General features: G+C 35.1%; 1 protein-coding gene across 5 annotated transcripts in view; it reads left to right on the forward strand.

Moving 5' to 3' along the window:
* The window catches only part of STAG2 (stromal antigen 2), a 130,397-nt gene that overhangs the window by 46,412 nt on the left and 65,617 nt on the right, over positions 1-18,368 (forward strand). For all 5 annotated transcript variants that reach the window (XM_025276230.3, XM_025276231.2, XM_044937211.1 and 2 more), the window contains exons 2-5: positions 2,093-2,236; positions 6,312-6,390; positions 9,564-9,728; positions 16,518-16,614. In XM_025276230.3, coding sequence (XP_025132015.1) covers positions 2,193-2,236; positions 6,312-6,390; positions 9,564-9,728; positions 16,518-16,614 — 385 coding nt within the window. In that variant the 5' untranslated portion in view covers positions 2,093-2,192. The remainder of the gene's footprint in view (positions 1-2,092; positions 2,237-6,311; positions 6,391-9,563; positions 9,729-16,517; positions 16,615-18,368) is intronic.

The raw sequence follows: 18,368 nt of genomic DNA on the forward strand, positions 1-18,368 counted from the left end.
TAAAATACAGATACCTTGTCTGGGAGATTTACATCTTTATAAATTCTGTTTTTCTTTTGTGTTTGCTTTGGTTTCTAATTACCAAATATGTGTTAGTATCGCCCTACTTTGAGCAAAATAATTTGACCTGGCAAGACTTCTTATACACTAGAAATTAATTTTGTGTTATTTAGAGGAATATAGTATATCATACAATACCTGTTTTATTTAGTGAAGTGAAAGTGTTAGTCGCTAAGTCGTGGTCTGACTCTTTGTGATCCCATGTTCTGTAGCCCACCAAGGCTCCTCTGTCCATGGGATTTCCCAGGCCAGAATACTGGAGTGGGTAGCCATTCTCTTCTTGAGGGGATCTTCCTGACCCAGGGATTGAACCTGGGTCTCCTGCATTGCAGGCAGATTCTTTGCCATCTGAGCCACCAGGGAAGCCTGTTTTATTTAATGCTGTCTGCTTTTCAGAGCTGAGTCATTCTTTATGTCCCTTGGGAGCATACATTTATGAACTGTCTTTAAAGTCTGCTTAAAAACTGTGTATTAATATTTAGGGAATGCACGGAGTTTGGTTTTATAAAGTGTTCAAACGAAGGGGTGGGGGCAGGTAGGGAAACAGACACAGCAAGTCTTTATTTCCATTTTGCCATCTAGATGATGTGTTGATTAGAACTGATTAACTCTATACCTCTCCAACTCACTAAATAAACATCAAAATAGTTCTCTTTTTTTAAAATAGTTTTCTTTCTAAAATAAGTTGGGGGCTTCCCTGGTGGCTCAGTCAGTGGTAAAGAATCCACCTATCAATGCAGGACATGGGTTTGGTCCTTGGTCTGGGAAGATCCCATATGACACAGAGCAACTGAGCCCACATGCTGCAAATACTGAAATCCATGTACCTAGAGCCTGTGCTCTGTAACAAGAGAAGCTACTGCAATGAGAAGCTCGTGCATTGCAACTAGAGAGTAGCTCCTGCTTGCTGCAACTAGAGAAGAAAGCCATGCATCAATGAAGACCCAGCACAGCTCAAAATAAATAAAATAATAAAATAAGTTGGGATTTTTAGGAGGCTGGAGTGTATCCTACATGTGATGATGAGTCTCAACTCTGATATACAATTACATATTAGTAGCCATTTATGATGTGTTTTAGAGATTTAAAATTAATGGAAAAATTGATCAGTTTCAATTTAGAGCATTCATGAGACGAACTTCTCATCACTATGTGGTATTTGAAGATTTATTAATTATTTGATATGTTTAGTCTTTAGGTGGCCACCAAGTAAAAGATTCACTTGGAAATAAAAGCATAAAGTTTTAAAACAAAGTTATACATAAGATTAAGAGCTTCAGACCCAGCCTATTTTCTCTTTTATAGGCTTTTCATTTGCTTTTTTAGATCACCCTCTTACTGAGAAATTGCATCTTCCTATGGCCAGGCTTAGTTTGGTCACAAATGTATTCATCTGTTGTTCATATGACATTACTGGTATTTAAATTGATTATAAGTTCCTTGAAGGAATAGATCAATCTGGGCTAACATTTTTTTCCGTTTTCCTGTTAAATGCAGGTGGTATTATCATGAAGTAGTTAGTTATTAAAAAACAGGCTTTGGATCTCTGTTTTTTTTTTCTGTGATAGAAGAATCTGTTTTTAAAATGTTTCAAAATTATATCTTAGATTTTTAAAATTAGCTCCTTTTAACTATACATCATAAGCAAAAGCTAGAGAATTTTTAGGCATTTTGTATTACGGTTGAAACTTGTCATAAAGATTTTACAATGAGTAAAAGTCACATTGTGTTTCTAGTTAGGGCATCTGTCTTTTTTAAGCCATACTAGAGAATTATAACAAATTCTAAAAAATAATTGTAATAGAAGCTTCTTTCTTTGTATTTGTTGTTACTGTTGTGGGGCTACAACAGTTGCAACAAATCCAGATCTAGAAAAAGCAGTCAAATGCAAAGGATAGAAATCCTTATTTACTAAAACACTTTAGCAGACACTTGGAAATTTAGTTTTTGGGTATATACCCTTCCCAACATTTTTGGTGTGTTTATAATAAATATGGCATTTCTTATACCCCACCCCCCATCCTTTTTAAAGGAATTGTCTGCCTTAGAAGAAAGAAGCAAATCATCATTTTACCCACATAAATATATGACTACATTTCTGACATTGGGGCGTTACAGAAGATGATAAAGAAATGATAGCAGCTCCAGAAATACCAACTGATTTTAATCTACTTCAGTAAGTATATTATGATAATTTCTAAATACATGTTTTTTCCACAAAATGGGAACTGTATTAACTTCAGTTAAAGTTACTTCTGCTTGAGAAGATACAGTGTTTCAGTATAAGATAGCATGCATACTTTGAAATAGTTTATACCAGTGCTTACTGGATTCTGTAATAGTAATTCCATGCCTTTTTTTGTAGTGTGCTTATTTTGTAATTTAGATACTGGAGAATTTATTATTTTTGCTGTTCAGTTCTTCGAGTCCATACTTGGTTTTACAATAACAACTGTTTTGAAGGGGGTGTCATGAAATTCTTACATGTTCTCATTAGTAAGGAATATATACCATGCAATAGCATTTAGGATGTAATGTCAGATTGTCAGATTTCTGTTTAAAATCAAGTGACAGACTGAAACAGATGTAGGAGGTTAAGACATGCTCTCCTTTTTTTTCCAAAAACAAATTACATGCTCATTGGTTCATAAAGTGATTTCAACATAGGTATTTTCTTTACCCTTGTCTTAAAAGCTGCCTATATGCCTTCCTCAACTTTTATTCTCATTACTCTTTAGTGTTTCATGTAGGAAAGAATTTGAGCTACTATTTGCAGTAGTGATTTAAATTCTAAGCTCCAGTTTCATGAGATGCCTAAGTGAAGAGTGAACCTTTAAACTGCTTGTAGACCCTATTATCTTTATACACACATATACCACACTATGTTTGCTATTAGGATCTTTAAAAGACTTGATTTTAAAACAGATCCTGGTTGCTAAAAATTTTGAAAACGACAGATATCCTCATATATATTGGTGTCTGGTGTCTGCTTTTGATATTTTATAGATTTTCATTTAAAAAGTAATTTTATCATTTTCAGACTGTTGAGTCTACTAGGATATTTATTACCAGTATTTCAAAGCATGTTTTTTAATATGATTTTAGTCCCAGTTTATATCGACTCTTCTTAGTTTCTTGAAGAAAGCTTCTTGTTTTTCTTTTAGTTTCTTTGAGGGAGGATATGGGATAATCTTAAAAAAATTAATTTTTGTTTTGACTATTATAATATTATCTTATGAAGTTTCTTGAATGTGTTAATACAGTAGAGATAATTTTAAAAGTTTTTGTTATAGAGTATTGACTATTAGACTATCTTGAGTAATTAGGACCTGAAATAGGATAATCAGTTCAGTTCAGTTGCTCAGTCGTGTCTGACTCTTTGCGACCCCGTAGACTGCAGCATGCCAGGCTTCCTTGTCCTTCACCAACTCCCGGAGCTTGCTCAAACTCATGTCCATCGAGTTGGTGATGCCATCCAACCATCTCATCCCCTGTCGTCTCCTCCTGCCTTCAATCTTGCCCAGCATCAGGGTCTTTTCCAATGAGTCAGTTTTTCGCATCAGGTGGAAATAGGATAATAGATAAGAGGAAATTGCTATTGTGGAGGTAAGCTAGGCAGTATTTGATTGGGTATGTGAGGTTGGGGCAGGGTAAAGAGAAAGGAGTGGAAGATTCATTCCTGTGACAGATGACTAATTGAAGTGTCAGACCACTAAAAGGTTAACCCAGTATACTCTGTGAACATATTAGCATATTGTAATTTCACCTAGGATAGATTTTTGTTGTTGTTTTGATCTTAAAAACAAAGGGAAGCGAAAGAGAAAGACAGACTCAGAAGAATATTTCTTCTCTGGTTTGGGATTTTTTAGACTGTCACCCTGATTACTCCAGTTTTCTTCAGAAGGTTTTCCAGTTAGTAATTAAACCTGTAGTGGCTCATTCTTTTAGTTGGGATAGCCTGGAGATGAGAATTAAGAGTGTAATTGAGCCATTGATTACTCTTTGGTCATTGGAATATTGGCAAAGACTAGTGATTGCTGACTTGGAGCATTTGCTGAGCTTTCTAAGGGAGCTAGTGTCCCACAAATGTCTTAGGGAAGAAAAAAATATTACACACCAGGATGTTTAAAAACATTTTCGATTTTTTTTTTTTTTTTTTGCAAAGCCATTTAGGCATGTGGGAAGATTATTGATGACAGCAGTCTTAAGATGTAAGAGGTGTGAGTTTCAGGGTTAATGTTAAGTAGTCATTCAGGTTTTGGTGCATTAACTATGGGAAATGGTGTTTATTACAGGCTATTTTCCTCGCAGCATTGTAGGACATAGTTAGGATTGCCAGTATCTTCAATACATTGCTTACATAACTTTGTAGGTAAGTGCTATAAATAGTAATTTTTTACCCTGCTAACACCTTAGCCATTATTTTACATTTATTAAAAGTATTCCTAACTCACAGCCTCTGGACAACTGGTTATTATAGCAATAAAAATGGAAATAGAAGAAGTTTAATTAGAGAAGACTAGCTTTAGAAATCAGAGAAGGCAATGGCACCCCACTCCAGTACTCTTGCCTGGAAAATCCCATGGACGGAGGAGCCTGGTAGGCTGTGGTCCATGGGGTCACGAAGAGTCAGACACAACTGAGCGACTTCACTTTGACTTTTCACTTTCATGCATTGGAGAAGGAAATGGCAACCCACTCCAGTGTTCTTTCCTGGAGAATCCCAGGGACGGGGGAGCCTGGTGGGCTGCCATCTATGGGGTCGCACAGAGTCGGACACAACTGAAGTGACTTAGCAGCAGCAGCAGCTTTAGAAATATAGCCTTTCACTTGAATTCTATTTATTTTAAAAACAAAACTGATAATAGTTTTACACATTGAAAATGGTACAACTTTTATCTTTTATGTGTTTTTCAATTCTAAAAGCCTTTGTGAGTGACCCAGATACCAAGTATGCCTTGCTTTAAGCATTTAAGGGTGGGTATGTTACTACTATTTAGATAGATGGACCCAGTTTTACATATATAGGAAGCATCACCCATGTATATTTAAATTGATTTACTTCCATTATCCCTTGGTCTTCCCTCGTAGCTAAGTCGGTAAAGAGTCTGCCTGCAATGCAGGAGACCTGGGTTCCATCCCTGGGTCAGGAATATCCCCTGGAGAAGGAAGTAGCAACCCACTCCAGTATTCTTGCCTGGAAACTCCCATGGACAGAGGAGCCTGGCACACTACAGTAGTCTCTGGGGTTGCAAGAGTTGAACACGACTGAGCTAAGCACATATGCACACTTCCATTATGCCCTAGAAAATATGGATTATATACAGCATCCCTTCTACTCCAAAATGAGGGGCAAAATGAGAACTATAAATTGGTGTCTTAGAGATTAAAGAGACTTCAAAGAGTTCCTTCTTTCCTGCATAAATATTATTTGTAAATGTGAAGATTGAGAGGTTGTCAGTTGTTAAGGGTCACACAGTTTGCTAGTACTGTATTAACTAGAAACAGTTCTCTTGACTAGCTCACTACCTTTTTACTTTATAAAAGATTTTCATCAGTTAGCATACTTCCCTACTCCGTTTCAAATGATTTAGTTTGTAAAAATGTTCATGTATAGTCTTTCAGAAATATATGTTACACTTAGATTTTTAAATATTTTGGGATGATGTAGGAAAGGTCATAAGAGCCTTAATATTGCTAAAATTACCTAATAAAGGTTATCTCATACCTAGTGCTAAAATATCGGAGAAGGCAATGGCACCCCACACCAGTACTCTTGCCTGGAGAATCCCAGGGACGGGGGAGCCTGGTGGGCTGCTGTCTATGGGGTCGCACAGAGCTGGACACGACTGAGGCGACTTTGCAGCAGCAGCAGTGCTAAAATACATTTACCTGAGCACCATGATCTCTGAATCAAAAAATGAAACCAGCCATTCTAATAGAACAGCACAGTTCTTAGAGTTAGAAGTTTGAGAGCCCCTGTTTTCATTTTTATATTCCGGTTAAAAGTTAACAAGAGAAATGTTTACACATTTGTGTTTTAGATTAATGTTTTTGTGTTATATAATTTTATATGTTTGGTAATATGCTACGATATGATACTTTGGAAAAGCATCTTAATTACATTTAATACTAATGTAGTTTTGTAATGAGTTAACCTGGCCTTTCTTTTAGAAAATATGACAAAATTTAGAAACTCCATTTACATTTCTAAGACAGCTTTTAAATAATTGCTTATCTTTTTGTCATAGGGAGTCAGAAACACATTTTTCTTCTGACACAGATTTTGAAGACATTGAAGGAAAAAACCAAAAGCAAGGCAAAGGAAAAGTATGTACAGAATATATGTCTTTATTTTTGTTCTTAAGCTCATAATTACACATATGAATATATATATGCATATGTATTTTTAGTTACGTCTCAGATGTTGTTTTCTTTTAAAAATGCTTTTTTCCACTGATAAGTATGGTAAGCTTTTGAACACATGTGGTTTCTTTGACTTCTAGACCAAATACCTTTTGATTCTCTACTTCTACTACTATAAAGTTGGAATTAATAAGTCATTATTTCCAGTAGTTTATTTTATAAAGCATTGTATGCTAAAGCAAAATGTGGTATTCTATTGGTTTTATTTTTATTGACATGAGTAGTCCAATATAAAGCAAATTGGTAAATTTCTTTCTCTGAAGTACCCTAAAAATGTAACCTATGAGGTTTACTATTGACAGTGACTCTTTATGAATAATGTCAAGGATAAAAACGAACAAAGTGAAGTTCTGAGTCAGTAGAATGCAAGTTTAGAGTATGAGTGGATAGCCTGAGAGATGTGGATAACTTAGTGAATGGTTAAATTATTTTGGAAAGTACCTTTGACTCTGTGCATGTGTAAATACGTTGTGCAAAAGATGACTCTTTTTGTTCAGCATTTTCTTTGCCAAAATGAATTTTGGATTCATATTTTCTCATGACACATTTACTTAAAAATGTCTAAATAATGCTGAAATGTATGATGAACAAAGTAAAAATTTCTCATTTTAAATATGTAAACATTTTGATGAACATACACACATATATAAACATGCATGTAGAATTTTACTTAAATGGAATCAAACTATGCAAACTGTTTCATTTGCTTTTAAAACTTAATGGTATGTTGTCAGAAGCTTTCCTATCAGTGAATTCTTCCTCTCTGTAATTTTTGATGGTGTCATAGTATCACATGTTTTAAAAAATTTTTATTTATTTATTTGCACTGGGTCTCAGTTGTAGCATGTGGGATCTAGCTCCCTGACCAGGGATCAAACCTGGTTCCCTTGCATTGGGAGCACGGAGTCCCAACCACTGGACCACCAGGGAAGTCCCATAGTATCACATTTTATATATGGAACATCATTTATTTAACTAGTCCTTGGAATATCTTTTTAGAGTGCACATAATCCATGTGTTTCATATTTCATATGCACTCTTCGTCTCTTAAAAAGTAGTAGTATGAGAGAGAACATGTGAATGAATACACATGTTAACGCATGACTATCCAAATACAGCCATAATTCTAGTGGGTAGTTAACAGTTATTCATTAGAAAATCATTTTTTATTGGTTCTGTAGCCATCTTTCAAAACTGAAATTCTGCTTTTGGCTTTGATTTAATTTGCAAGTTGGGATAAGACTTAAGGTGGCATCTGAATAGAGTAGTCACTGCCCTTGGTTATTAGGGGGTCAGATCAAAGATTTATTATAACAGTAATCATATTTTGACCCTATACCATGTACGTTCGATGCACTGTGCTAATAATTTTACCTGTTATCTAACATTTGAACAACCCCGTAGATTAGAAAACTTCCTTATTTTTATAGACAGTAAACTGAGATCTATTGAAGCTTAATGGTTGAGGAATTGAGCCCACATTTGTTAAAAGATGGTACTCTTAAGCCACTATACGATATACTACCTCATAGTCTTTTCTTAATAGGTTTTCCCCCCTACAAGATTAGCTTGTTTACTTCTTGTACTTCCCAATATTGTCTGCCTTTGCATATTGTTTTTTGTAGCACAGCATATCCATTGAACCATTTTAATTGTACTAATTAGTTTTGCATACAAACGGGGAATATTGAGGCATATGATAGATAAATTGCAAATATATAGCTCCATGTTAATTAACATGAACATTTTATACTTTTCTAGTATACACTTTGTAGTTGAACTTTTCTTTTACCCTTATCTCTGAAATTTTTTCTGTTTTTTTTGCTGGGGACAAAAGCCTTTCTTTCTTCAATTAGGAATTAGTGACTTAGGTTCACAAAGACTGAATATCATTAACAAAATAAGGTAAATTAACAAGTAGTATCTCTCATTGGTTAGGAAGGGATTTGAAGTAGTTCCTAAGAGTAGGGTGGTTTTAGATTCTTGAAGGAGAAAGAGCCCTTTATAGAACAAAGCATGGAAACATACAGTCAGTGGCAGTGGCTGTAGACCAGCGATCTGCAAACTGTGGCCTGTTTTTATACTACCCATGAGTTAAGAATGGTTTTTACATTTTTTAAGGATAGTAAAGGTAAAGAATATGTGACAGAGACAGTAACGTAGCCTGCAGAGCCTTAAAAGTATTTACTGTCTGATGCTTTACAGAAAGTTTGCTCTAGATCATAGAAATGTGTAGATCTAGAAGAGACCATCAATCATCTGTTCTAATCTGTAAAGATTTTAATACAACTCTGGCATTTTAGAAAAGAGAACTCTGAAATGGGGAGGGACTTTTTAAAAATAATGTATAAATTGGAGGTGTTTTATATCTGGGGCATGTGGGCAACTGTTTCATTGATTATGAAGTCTCCACACCCAACGTCGACAACTTTCTTATAAAGGGGCTTCACTTCCATAGTATTTGTTAATTGAATTTTCATGATAAATAAGTGTTGAAGGGAAGGCCCAGAACAAAAATGAGATTGATATACCCATTCAAACTTCTTAGAATTGTCAATTCAGTGCAGTGATTTATAAGACTAACGATAGTTATCAAGTTAAAATGTTGAACTAATTACAAGTTAATTATTTCACAGAGTTTTGTTATTGCTGCTGCCCACTACAGTCTGTACCCTAAAGCAACAATCCTATGAAGTAGGCACTTTTTTCTTTTTTTACTTTTATCCTCACTTTGCAAATTAGAAAATCTCTCTGAAGCACAGTGTGGTTAAGTAATGTGCTGAAGATCCTTCAGCTAACAGGAGTAGAAATTTGAGACCCAGTAGTCTGTCAAATCTACAGAGACTGTGCTCCAAACTGCAGTGTTACATGAGGTATATGGCAGCATAAGTGAAAAAAATTGGTACCACAAAGAGGCTGTCATAACCATATAATTTTACTATGACATGTGTATGGCACTCTGCTTTAGGTCAGGTTTGAGTATTTTATAATTATGCACCCTATCAGCTGCTTCTGTAGCTTTATTTTGAATTCTCAAGGATAAGGAAATAACTTAATCAATTTGTATCTTTATGCAGACTTGTAAAAAAGGCAAAAAAGGTCCAGGAGAGAAGGGCAAAGGTGGAAATGGAGGAGGAAAACCTCCTTCTGGTCCAAACCGAATGAATGGTCATCATCAACAGAATGGAGTGGAAAACATGATGTTGTTTGAAGTTGTTAAAATGGGCAAGAGTGCTATGCAGGTAATGTTTATTGTGTTCTTCCCAGTTCATTTGTACATTGAGAACTTTAGTGAGTTATATAAAATATATTCCTGATTTTTCTAATATGTAAAAAAATTTTTTCACACTACTTACTATAGAAAAGCAACAAACTAGTCGGGAAACTAGGAATCTATCAGTTCAGACATAAGACCTTTAAGCTGTGTCTTGAGTCATTTTCTTCTGTATTATTTTTTTAATGGCATCTCACAAAAAATTATTTGGTCAAAAAATATGCTGCTATAAACCCTGACTGTGATGTTTCAATTTCCTCTGAATTTATATAGTGGCTGTTAAAACATGAAATTCTTTACACATACAGAATTCTTGGTTGAGTGACCTAATGTAATCACTATCCACTTGAGTGAATTATTTTGATCACTGTTGTCTATTCCAGATTTTATTACTTGTGCTGTTTCTTAGCACAGAAGTACAAAGTTAGAGTCACCCATGTCAAATTATCCTAATTTTGTTTCTTCATAATTTTATGACAACAGAAACTTTTTGGCTGTATACCCATGTGGTTTTTTAAAATTGAATCAACACTATACTCAATATACATGTTTAATGAAATTATTATAAAATATTAATTGACGCTAATAAATAAAAATTTTTTACATGTAAGGGATTGTTAGCTTTTGAACCATCACCAATTGTATAGTGCAGTGTAGTTTCTTGAATTAACTCATTTATTCATATATGGTTGGCTTTCATATAGTTGTAATTAAGATGTGGATTTTATTTCTTGCTTAATATTTTAAATTATTGTTTTGTGTACACATTAAAAAAATAATGTCTTATATTACTGTGCTATGGTTTATTTAGTCATTCCCTAATTTCAAAAATTATCCTCCCCTCTCTAGTTCCCATTTTGGATTAATTTTATTGAAGAGATAAATTATCTCTGTCATATTGTATACCATTTCGTTACTTTCCTTTTTATATTTATATTGTACTTTTTGTCTGTAATATTTTGTTCTAAGTGGTTAAATGCATTAATCTTTCTTTCTGATATTTTGTCATTTTTGTTACCATCAGAAATCTCAACTTATATCTACACCTAATTAGGCTATTCTATTTTTGTCTAGTTTGTAGGTTTTTTTTTTTTTTTAACTTTTTGGCACATCAGAAATTAATAGAAAATGTGAGGGCTTAGCTTTATATTGGAGAAGGCAATGGCACCCCACTCGAGTACTCTTGCCTGGAAAATCCCATGGATGGAGGAGCCTGGTAGGCTGCAGTCCATGGGGTCGCTAAGAATTGGGCACGACTGAGCAACTTCACTTTCACTTTTCACTTTCATGCATTGGAGAAGGAAATGGCAACCCACTCCAGTGTTCTTGCCTGGAGAATCCCAGGGACGGGGAGCCTGGTGGGCTGTCGTCTATGGTGTTGCACAGAGTCAGACACGACTGAAGTGACTTGGCATAGCTTTATATTTCTTTTTGTTAATGGTATATCAGTGAACATTTTCCTTATTTTTGTGTTGCTTATGGTTTGTCATATGTTGAGATTGTACCTTTATGCCATTTGTCTTCTAAATGTGCTTTCCCCCTTAAACGTAGTATATCCACAGTATCCATTGATTTCCCTGAATCATCTCTCCACCTCTAGTTTGTTTTGTGCACTCCCACTTGTGTTATCTTTCTAACACCAAATTTGATCAAGAGAGTCTTCTGTTGACAACCTTCTAAGAGTCCTTCCTTATCTAACAGCCCAGCCCTGGCTTCTTTATGGCATCCGTGCTGTTCTCTAGCCACTGTATGTTCTCTGCCCCTAGACCTTGCTTTTTGTTTTCTTCCTGCCCGAAGTAGTCTTTATTTTTCTCCCTTCCATATCACATAGGATTGACTAATTCAAATGTCACTCTTTTAGTGGGGAACATTCTTGGATTCTATCTCTTTCTGTCCTTGAACGTATTTCTTACTTTTCTCTTTTCAGTATATTACAGTTGTGCGCATGTCCAAATTTGCTTCTAGATGGTTAATTCCTAGATCAGGGACTGTGTATTATTCATTTTTTTGTATCCCTGGTGCTGCTGCTGCGTCGCTTCAGTCGTGTCCGACTCTGTGCGACCCCATAGATGGCAGCCCAACAGGGATCCCTAGGATATCCCTATTTCGGTAATTATAAATGAGAGTGAATAAGTACAGGACTCACTGTAAGTTTTAAAATAATTCTTTAAAAAGAAGAAATCATGCATGTGCCCCTAGTTCTATTAGATAATAGATGTTGAATTTTATTGAATGAGTTTTTAGTATACAATTTGATGGTTAAATTTTTAAATATATTTCATCATGATAGCTTGTATTGTTTACTGTTTGTATTTGTATTCATTACAGTGGCCTTATATAAATTCTAGTATAAATTCTGTTTTGAGCTTCATGAATAACTTTTTGATAAGACATGGTGATATTTTGTAAGATTTCACTAAATATTTTTGTATCCTTATTGATGAGAATAGCCCTTGTTCTACTTATCAATTGCTGCATAACAAACACCCCAAACTAAGTGATGTAAAAGAACAACCATTTTTTTTATATTATGCTTAGTGATTCTGTGGATCTAGAATTCATACAGAGGTAAATAGGGTTGTCTCTTCTATGCTTCCATCCATGATGCCTGGGGTCTTAGGTGAGATAGCGTTAATGCCTGGAGGTGACAAAAGCAGGGACTGTGATCATCTGGAGACTTCTTTATTCATGTTTGGTGCCTAGTCAGGAGTGACTTGAAGGCTGGGCTCACCTAGAACTGGTACCTTCAGTTCAGTTCAGTTGCTCAGTTGTGTTCGACTCTTTGCAACCCCATGAATTGCAGCACGCCAGGCCTCCCTGTCCATCACAAACTCCCGGAGTTCACCCAAACTCATGTCCATTGAGTCGGTGATGCCATCCAGCCATCTCATCCTCTGTCGTCCCCTTCTCCTTCTGCCCCCAATCCCTCCCAGCATCAGAGTCTTTTTCCAATGAGTCAACTCTTCGCATGAGTTGGCCAAAGTATTGGAGTTTAGCTTCAGCATCAGTCCTTCCAAAGAACACCCAGGACTGATCTCCTTTAGAATGGACTGGTTGGATCTCTTTGAAGTCCAAGGGACTCTCAAGAGTCTTCTCCAACACCACAGTTCAAAAGCATCAGTTCTTCGGCACTCAGCTTTCTTCACAGTCCAACTCTCACATCCATACATGACCACTGGAAAAACCATAGCCTTGACTAGACGGACCTTTGTGGGCAAAGTAATGTCTCTGCTTTTGAATATGCTATCTAGGTTGGTCATAACTTTCCTATCAAGGAGTAAGCGTCTTTTATCTTCATGGCTACAATCACCATCTGCAGTGATTTGGAGCCCAAAAAAATAGTCTGACACTGTTTCCACTGTTTCCCCATCTATCTGCCATGAAGTGATGGGACCAGATGCCATGATCTTCGTTTTCTGAATGTTGAGCTTTAAGCCAACTTTTTCACTCTCCTCTTTTAGCTTTCATCAAGAGGCTTTTTAGTTCCTCTTCACTTTCTGACATAAGGGTGGTGTCATTAAGTACCTACAAATGGTCCTTCCATGTGACTTTGGCTTCTTACTTTACTGTAAGAAGTAGCTTCTAGGGTAGAAAGACTGTACTGAGAGGCAGTGTCTAGTTCCATAGGGCTGCGAGAACCCAGTGCAAAAGTTGAATAGCCTTCCATGACCTAATCTTGGAAGCGTCATTTTTACTGCACTCTGTTCTAGAGAAGGGGACATAGACTTCACTTCTTTTTGAGGAGCAATGTCAAACAACTTGGGGCCATGTTTTTAAACTTCCATAGTCACGTAATATATTCTCTTGATATTTATTGCTTGTATCATATTTGAGAATCATCTTAAAAACGTTTCTTTCATAAATTGAGTTGGTTGACATACACAAGCTGCTGTAAAGTATAGAAAAAGACAAAAATCTAGAAATTAAACATTTTTTAAGAAAATGTCCAATCTCCATGAGCCAGATAATTCTTAAATAATATTTCCTTTTTCTTTTTTTGTACATCAAGTTGTATATATTTTATTAATTCACTTCATACTCAGATTCCGTATGTATTTAACTTAAAACATTTTCCTTCCTGAGTTTTTATTTTTATATTAACTTTTTTATCACCCTAATTTTAAAATTTTATTTAAAAATTGTTTTTATCTGTCTTGTGATTTCCTCTTCTGTCCACAAAGGAATATAGTACTGCTTTTATTTATTTGCTGAGCTGTGCAGCATGTGGGGTCTTAGTTCCCCAACCAAAAGTCAAACCTGCTCCCACTGCAGTTGAAGTACAGAGTCTTAACCACTGGACTGCCAGGGAGGTCTCAGTACTACTATTATTTTTTAGTTCTCTTCTTTTTTAAAAAAATTACTTTATTGAGATATACTTCACAAACCATGAAATTCACTGTTATAAGGTGTACATTTAATGGTTTTTAGTACATTCACAAGAGTTGTGCAGCCATCACCACAGTCAGATTTTAGAATTTTTTCCATCCCCAGAAAAAAAACCTCATGCCATTAGCAGTCACTTTCTCCTCACCTGACTGAAAGTCTGCTGCTGCTGCTGCTAAGTCGCTTCAGTCGTGTCCGACTCTGTGTGACCCCATAGACGGCCTCCTACCAGGCTCCTCTGTCTCTGGGATTCTCCAGGAAAGAACACTGGAGTGGGTTGCCATTTCCTTCTCCAATGCATGAAAGTGAAAAGTGAAAGTGAAGTCGCTCAGTCGTGTCCGACTCTTAGCGACCCCATGGACTGCAGCGTACCAGGCTCCTCCATCCATGGGATTTTCCAGGCAAGAGTACTAGAATGGGGTGCCATTGCCTTCTCTGGACTGAAAGTCTAGGCAACCATGAATCTACTTTATATAAATTTGCCTATTCTGGATATTTCATATAAATGAAGTCATACAAATATATGATTATTTTTGAGTGGCTTCTTTGGTTTAGCATAATGTTTTTAAGGTTCATCCATGGTGTGGCATGTGTTACAACTTCATTATTTTTTATTGCCAAATAATATATTCCATTGTATGGATAGACCATATTTTGTTTATCTGTTCATCCCTTGATGTACCTGTAGTTTGTTTTTACCTTTTGACTTTTGTGAATAATGCTGTTATATGATTATTACTAAATAAGGTTTTGTTTGGATGTTTGTTTTTATTTATCTTGGGTAATATACCTAAGAGTTGAGTTGCAAGGTCATTTAACTCTTTAACCTTTTGAGGAGCTACCATACTGTTGTTTTCAATGTGACAGCACCATTTTACATTTTTACTAGCAGTGGTTTAGCATTCCGTTTCTCCAAATTCTTGCTAGCATTTGTTATTGTCTTTACTTTTTTTTATTATAGCCATCTTAGTGGGAGTGAAGTGGTATCCTCTTGTGGTTTTGATTTCCATTTCCTTTGTGGCCAATTACATTGATCATCTTTGCAAGTGCTATATAGGCCATTTGTGTATCTTCTATATAGCACTTATTCCAGTCCTTTGCCTATATTTTTAATTGGGTTATTTGGCTTTTTAAAATTACAGAATTACAGTTCTTTATCTTTCTGGGCATAAATTCCGTATCAGATGCATGATTTGTAAATATTTTCCCCCATTCTGCGGGTTATCTTTTCACTTTCTTAATGGATTCCTTTCAAGAACAAAGTTTTAATTTTGGATACGTCAAACTTATTCTTTCTTTCATCTTTTGCCTTTGGTCTAATATTGAAGAACGATTTGCCTAACATGATTATGAAATTTTTCTTCTGTACTTTATAGTTTTAGCTCTTACATTTAGGTCTGTGATCCATTTTCAGTAAAGTATTGTGTATGATGTAAGAAAGGGTCCGACTTCATTGTTTTGCTTACAGATGTCCAGTTGTCCCAGCACCATTTGTTGAAAAGACTAGTTTTTCTGTGTTGAATTGGGTTAACATCCTTGTCAAAAATCAAATGACTGTCAGTCTAAGGATTTATTTCTGGACCTGAAATTTTATTTCAGTAATCTTCATAACTGTCCTTATGCCAGTAGCTTTGTAATGGGTTTTAAAGTCATGAAGTGTGAGTCCTCCGACATTGTTCTCTTTTCAAGACTATTTTGACTATTCTGTATACCTTGCATTACCCTAAGGATTTTAGGATCAAGTTTCCAATTTCTGCTAAGAAGTTAATCAGCTGGCATTTTGATAGGGGTGGCATTGAGTCTGTAGATCAGTTTGGAGGGTACTGTCATCTAACAACATTAGGTCTCCAGATTCATGAACTGTCTTTCTTTTGGTGTTTATTTAGCCTTCAGTTTCTCTTTTTTATCAATATGGGATTATTAGCACTCACTCGAGAAAAAGTGTTATTTTATTTGCATTTCCTCATTGACCCAGGCATTTTCTTCTTTTTAAAAATTTTGTAAAGTTTTCATTCCACCAGCATTGTAAATATTTAGATACTACTTAGTGCAATATTTTTGTCAACTATTTTAATATTTTCTAAGATGTTTATAATATCACTAAGAAATTTCAGTTTATAAAGTTGGGTCCTACCGTTTTCAGATTTCTTTTAATTCAAAAGTTAAGGACGATGGATCATCGTTATGTATAATCAGGTGATGGATTTACTGAACTTGATTTCATTTTATTGTTAAAATGTGAATTTTGGTATACAAATATGTATTTATTGAAGTAATGTGATGCCACTTATTGTTGGATCTTAATGACTTTGATCTGAATTAAATCTTAGAATGTTAGAAAAAGCTAATGTTTTTTCTCCCCTTCTTGCTGTAGTCAGTAGTAGATGATTGGATAGAGTCCTACAAGCATGACCGAGATATAGCACTTCTTGACCTCATCAACTTTTTTATTCAGTGTTCAGGCTGTAAAGGTAAGATATATTTATTTTGGAATCAGAATGTTCTCAAATGTTATCTTTTTTGTTTCACCTAAAGATTATTAACACTTTGTGTGGAAAATAATGCCAAGATATTGAGTTATTTGCATTATAACTATACAAAATATGTAAAGTAAAAAGAGTAAAGAACGAAGAGAGGAAGTCTGTTGAGACTGTTGGATTCTATGTGAAAGTTAATGAAGAACTTGGTAATTTATAATGTTATGTTACTTTTATTAGATATATTTCCCACTTTCAGCATCTGGTTTTAGGAACAAAGAAATGGATTAAGAAGGGAGGAAGAAGATAATGAAGAGATACAGGTTCAAGTGGCAGGGAATTGTAAAGTGTAGGGAGTTAAAAAGTGCCAGAATTACAGTAAGAAAGTAAGTAAGTAGGTAAGTAAGTAACTAAGTAAGTTAAGTAAGGTATTGGTGAAATTTCCAGATTTTTTCCCCTAAAAGAGAAACTCTGGAGTGGGGTCTTGTTTAAAGTGTTTATACTTTATTTTAAAAGATTTTGAATTAAGAGTATGGAAACTATAAAATGTAGAAATGTCTTTCCTGAGACAAAAACTTACAGTGCACACATTTGGCCAGAGGGACAAAACTGTGTAAATTGGGGAGTCTTATACCCTGATGTGAATCAGTAAATGAAGTAGTCAAGATCATGGGCAGGTTCTGACCTAGTCTGTCTCCCTAAACTTGGCCCATCCTTGAAATTCTACAAGAAAAATGCACAGGCAAATAAATGTTACAGAGTTTTCCAAGGCTATTCTTTTTAAAAATGAAAATGGCACCAAAAACATGGGCATTAGAAGTCAGGAGGAGGGAAGATTGCTTAAAAATAGATGGAAAAAATTAAGATGCTAAAGAATGATTTAAACAGATCTGAAGAAAAGATCCCAAGAAGCAATCTACTCATTTAATTCCATAAAACTTCTTTGAAAATCCTGTCATTGAAATTGGAAAACAAGTAATATTATAAGAACTGATGCATTTTATAGGGTTGATCACAACTTTCAGTGTAGTCTTCATATTAAATGTTATATGTGAGGCCTGATAGACAAATCTATTAACTTCTTGAATCTATGGTCTTCATAATGCCATTAATGTGGTCAGTTTTGAGAACTTTTTAAAAATGTCTGAACTTTAGAGTACAGAGAGTTGCCTAGTTTACTCAACTTCTTAGCTAGAAATATCTGTATATCAGTATTAGAAAATTCTACTGAATCTGCTGAGAGGAAGTGTTGTGGTAATGACAGTATGATAAACCAGATAAACTCTTTAGAAAATGAGGTATGTTGATATGATTTTTATTTAGCCCATGTCCATTCCATCTTTCTGGAATAGAAGGGCACAAGTACCTGTTTGTTGTGTTATGTAATTAAGGGCCATGTCCTTTCTCTTTAGATTTTTTGAAACGGAAGGTTGATGACAAAACAACTGAACAGGTGCCAGAAATAATTTGATGAGTTGAAATTCAGTCTTAGTTGATCCATTATAGTTTCCTGATTAGGTTTCTAAATAAGCAGTTTTAAAACAAAGCCATAGTCAGAGCGTTTTCCCTTTATCGGATACATTCCTTTTCTGGCCTCATTGTGTTTATAAATAAGGAACTTAACCATTCAACAGTTGGATATATCTTATCATAAATCAGGTTGTGAAGATTTTTTAAAATTGAAGGTGTTGAAAACTTAAACACCACTATAATAATAATTTTAGAATCATGGAAGAGTCATAAAGTGG

The sequence above is a fragment of the Bubalus bubalis genome, chromosome X, assembly GCF_019923935.1.
Source record: "Bubalus bubalis isolate 160015118507 breed Murrah chromosome X, NDDB_SH_1, whole genome shotgun sequence".
NCBI classification, from domain to species: Eukaryota; Metazoa; Chordata; class Mammalia; order Artiodactyla; family Bovidae; genus Bubalus; species Bubalus bubalis.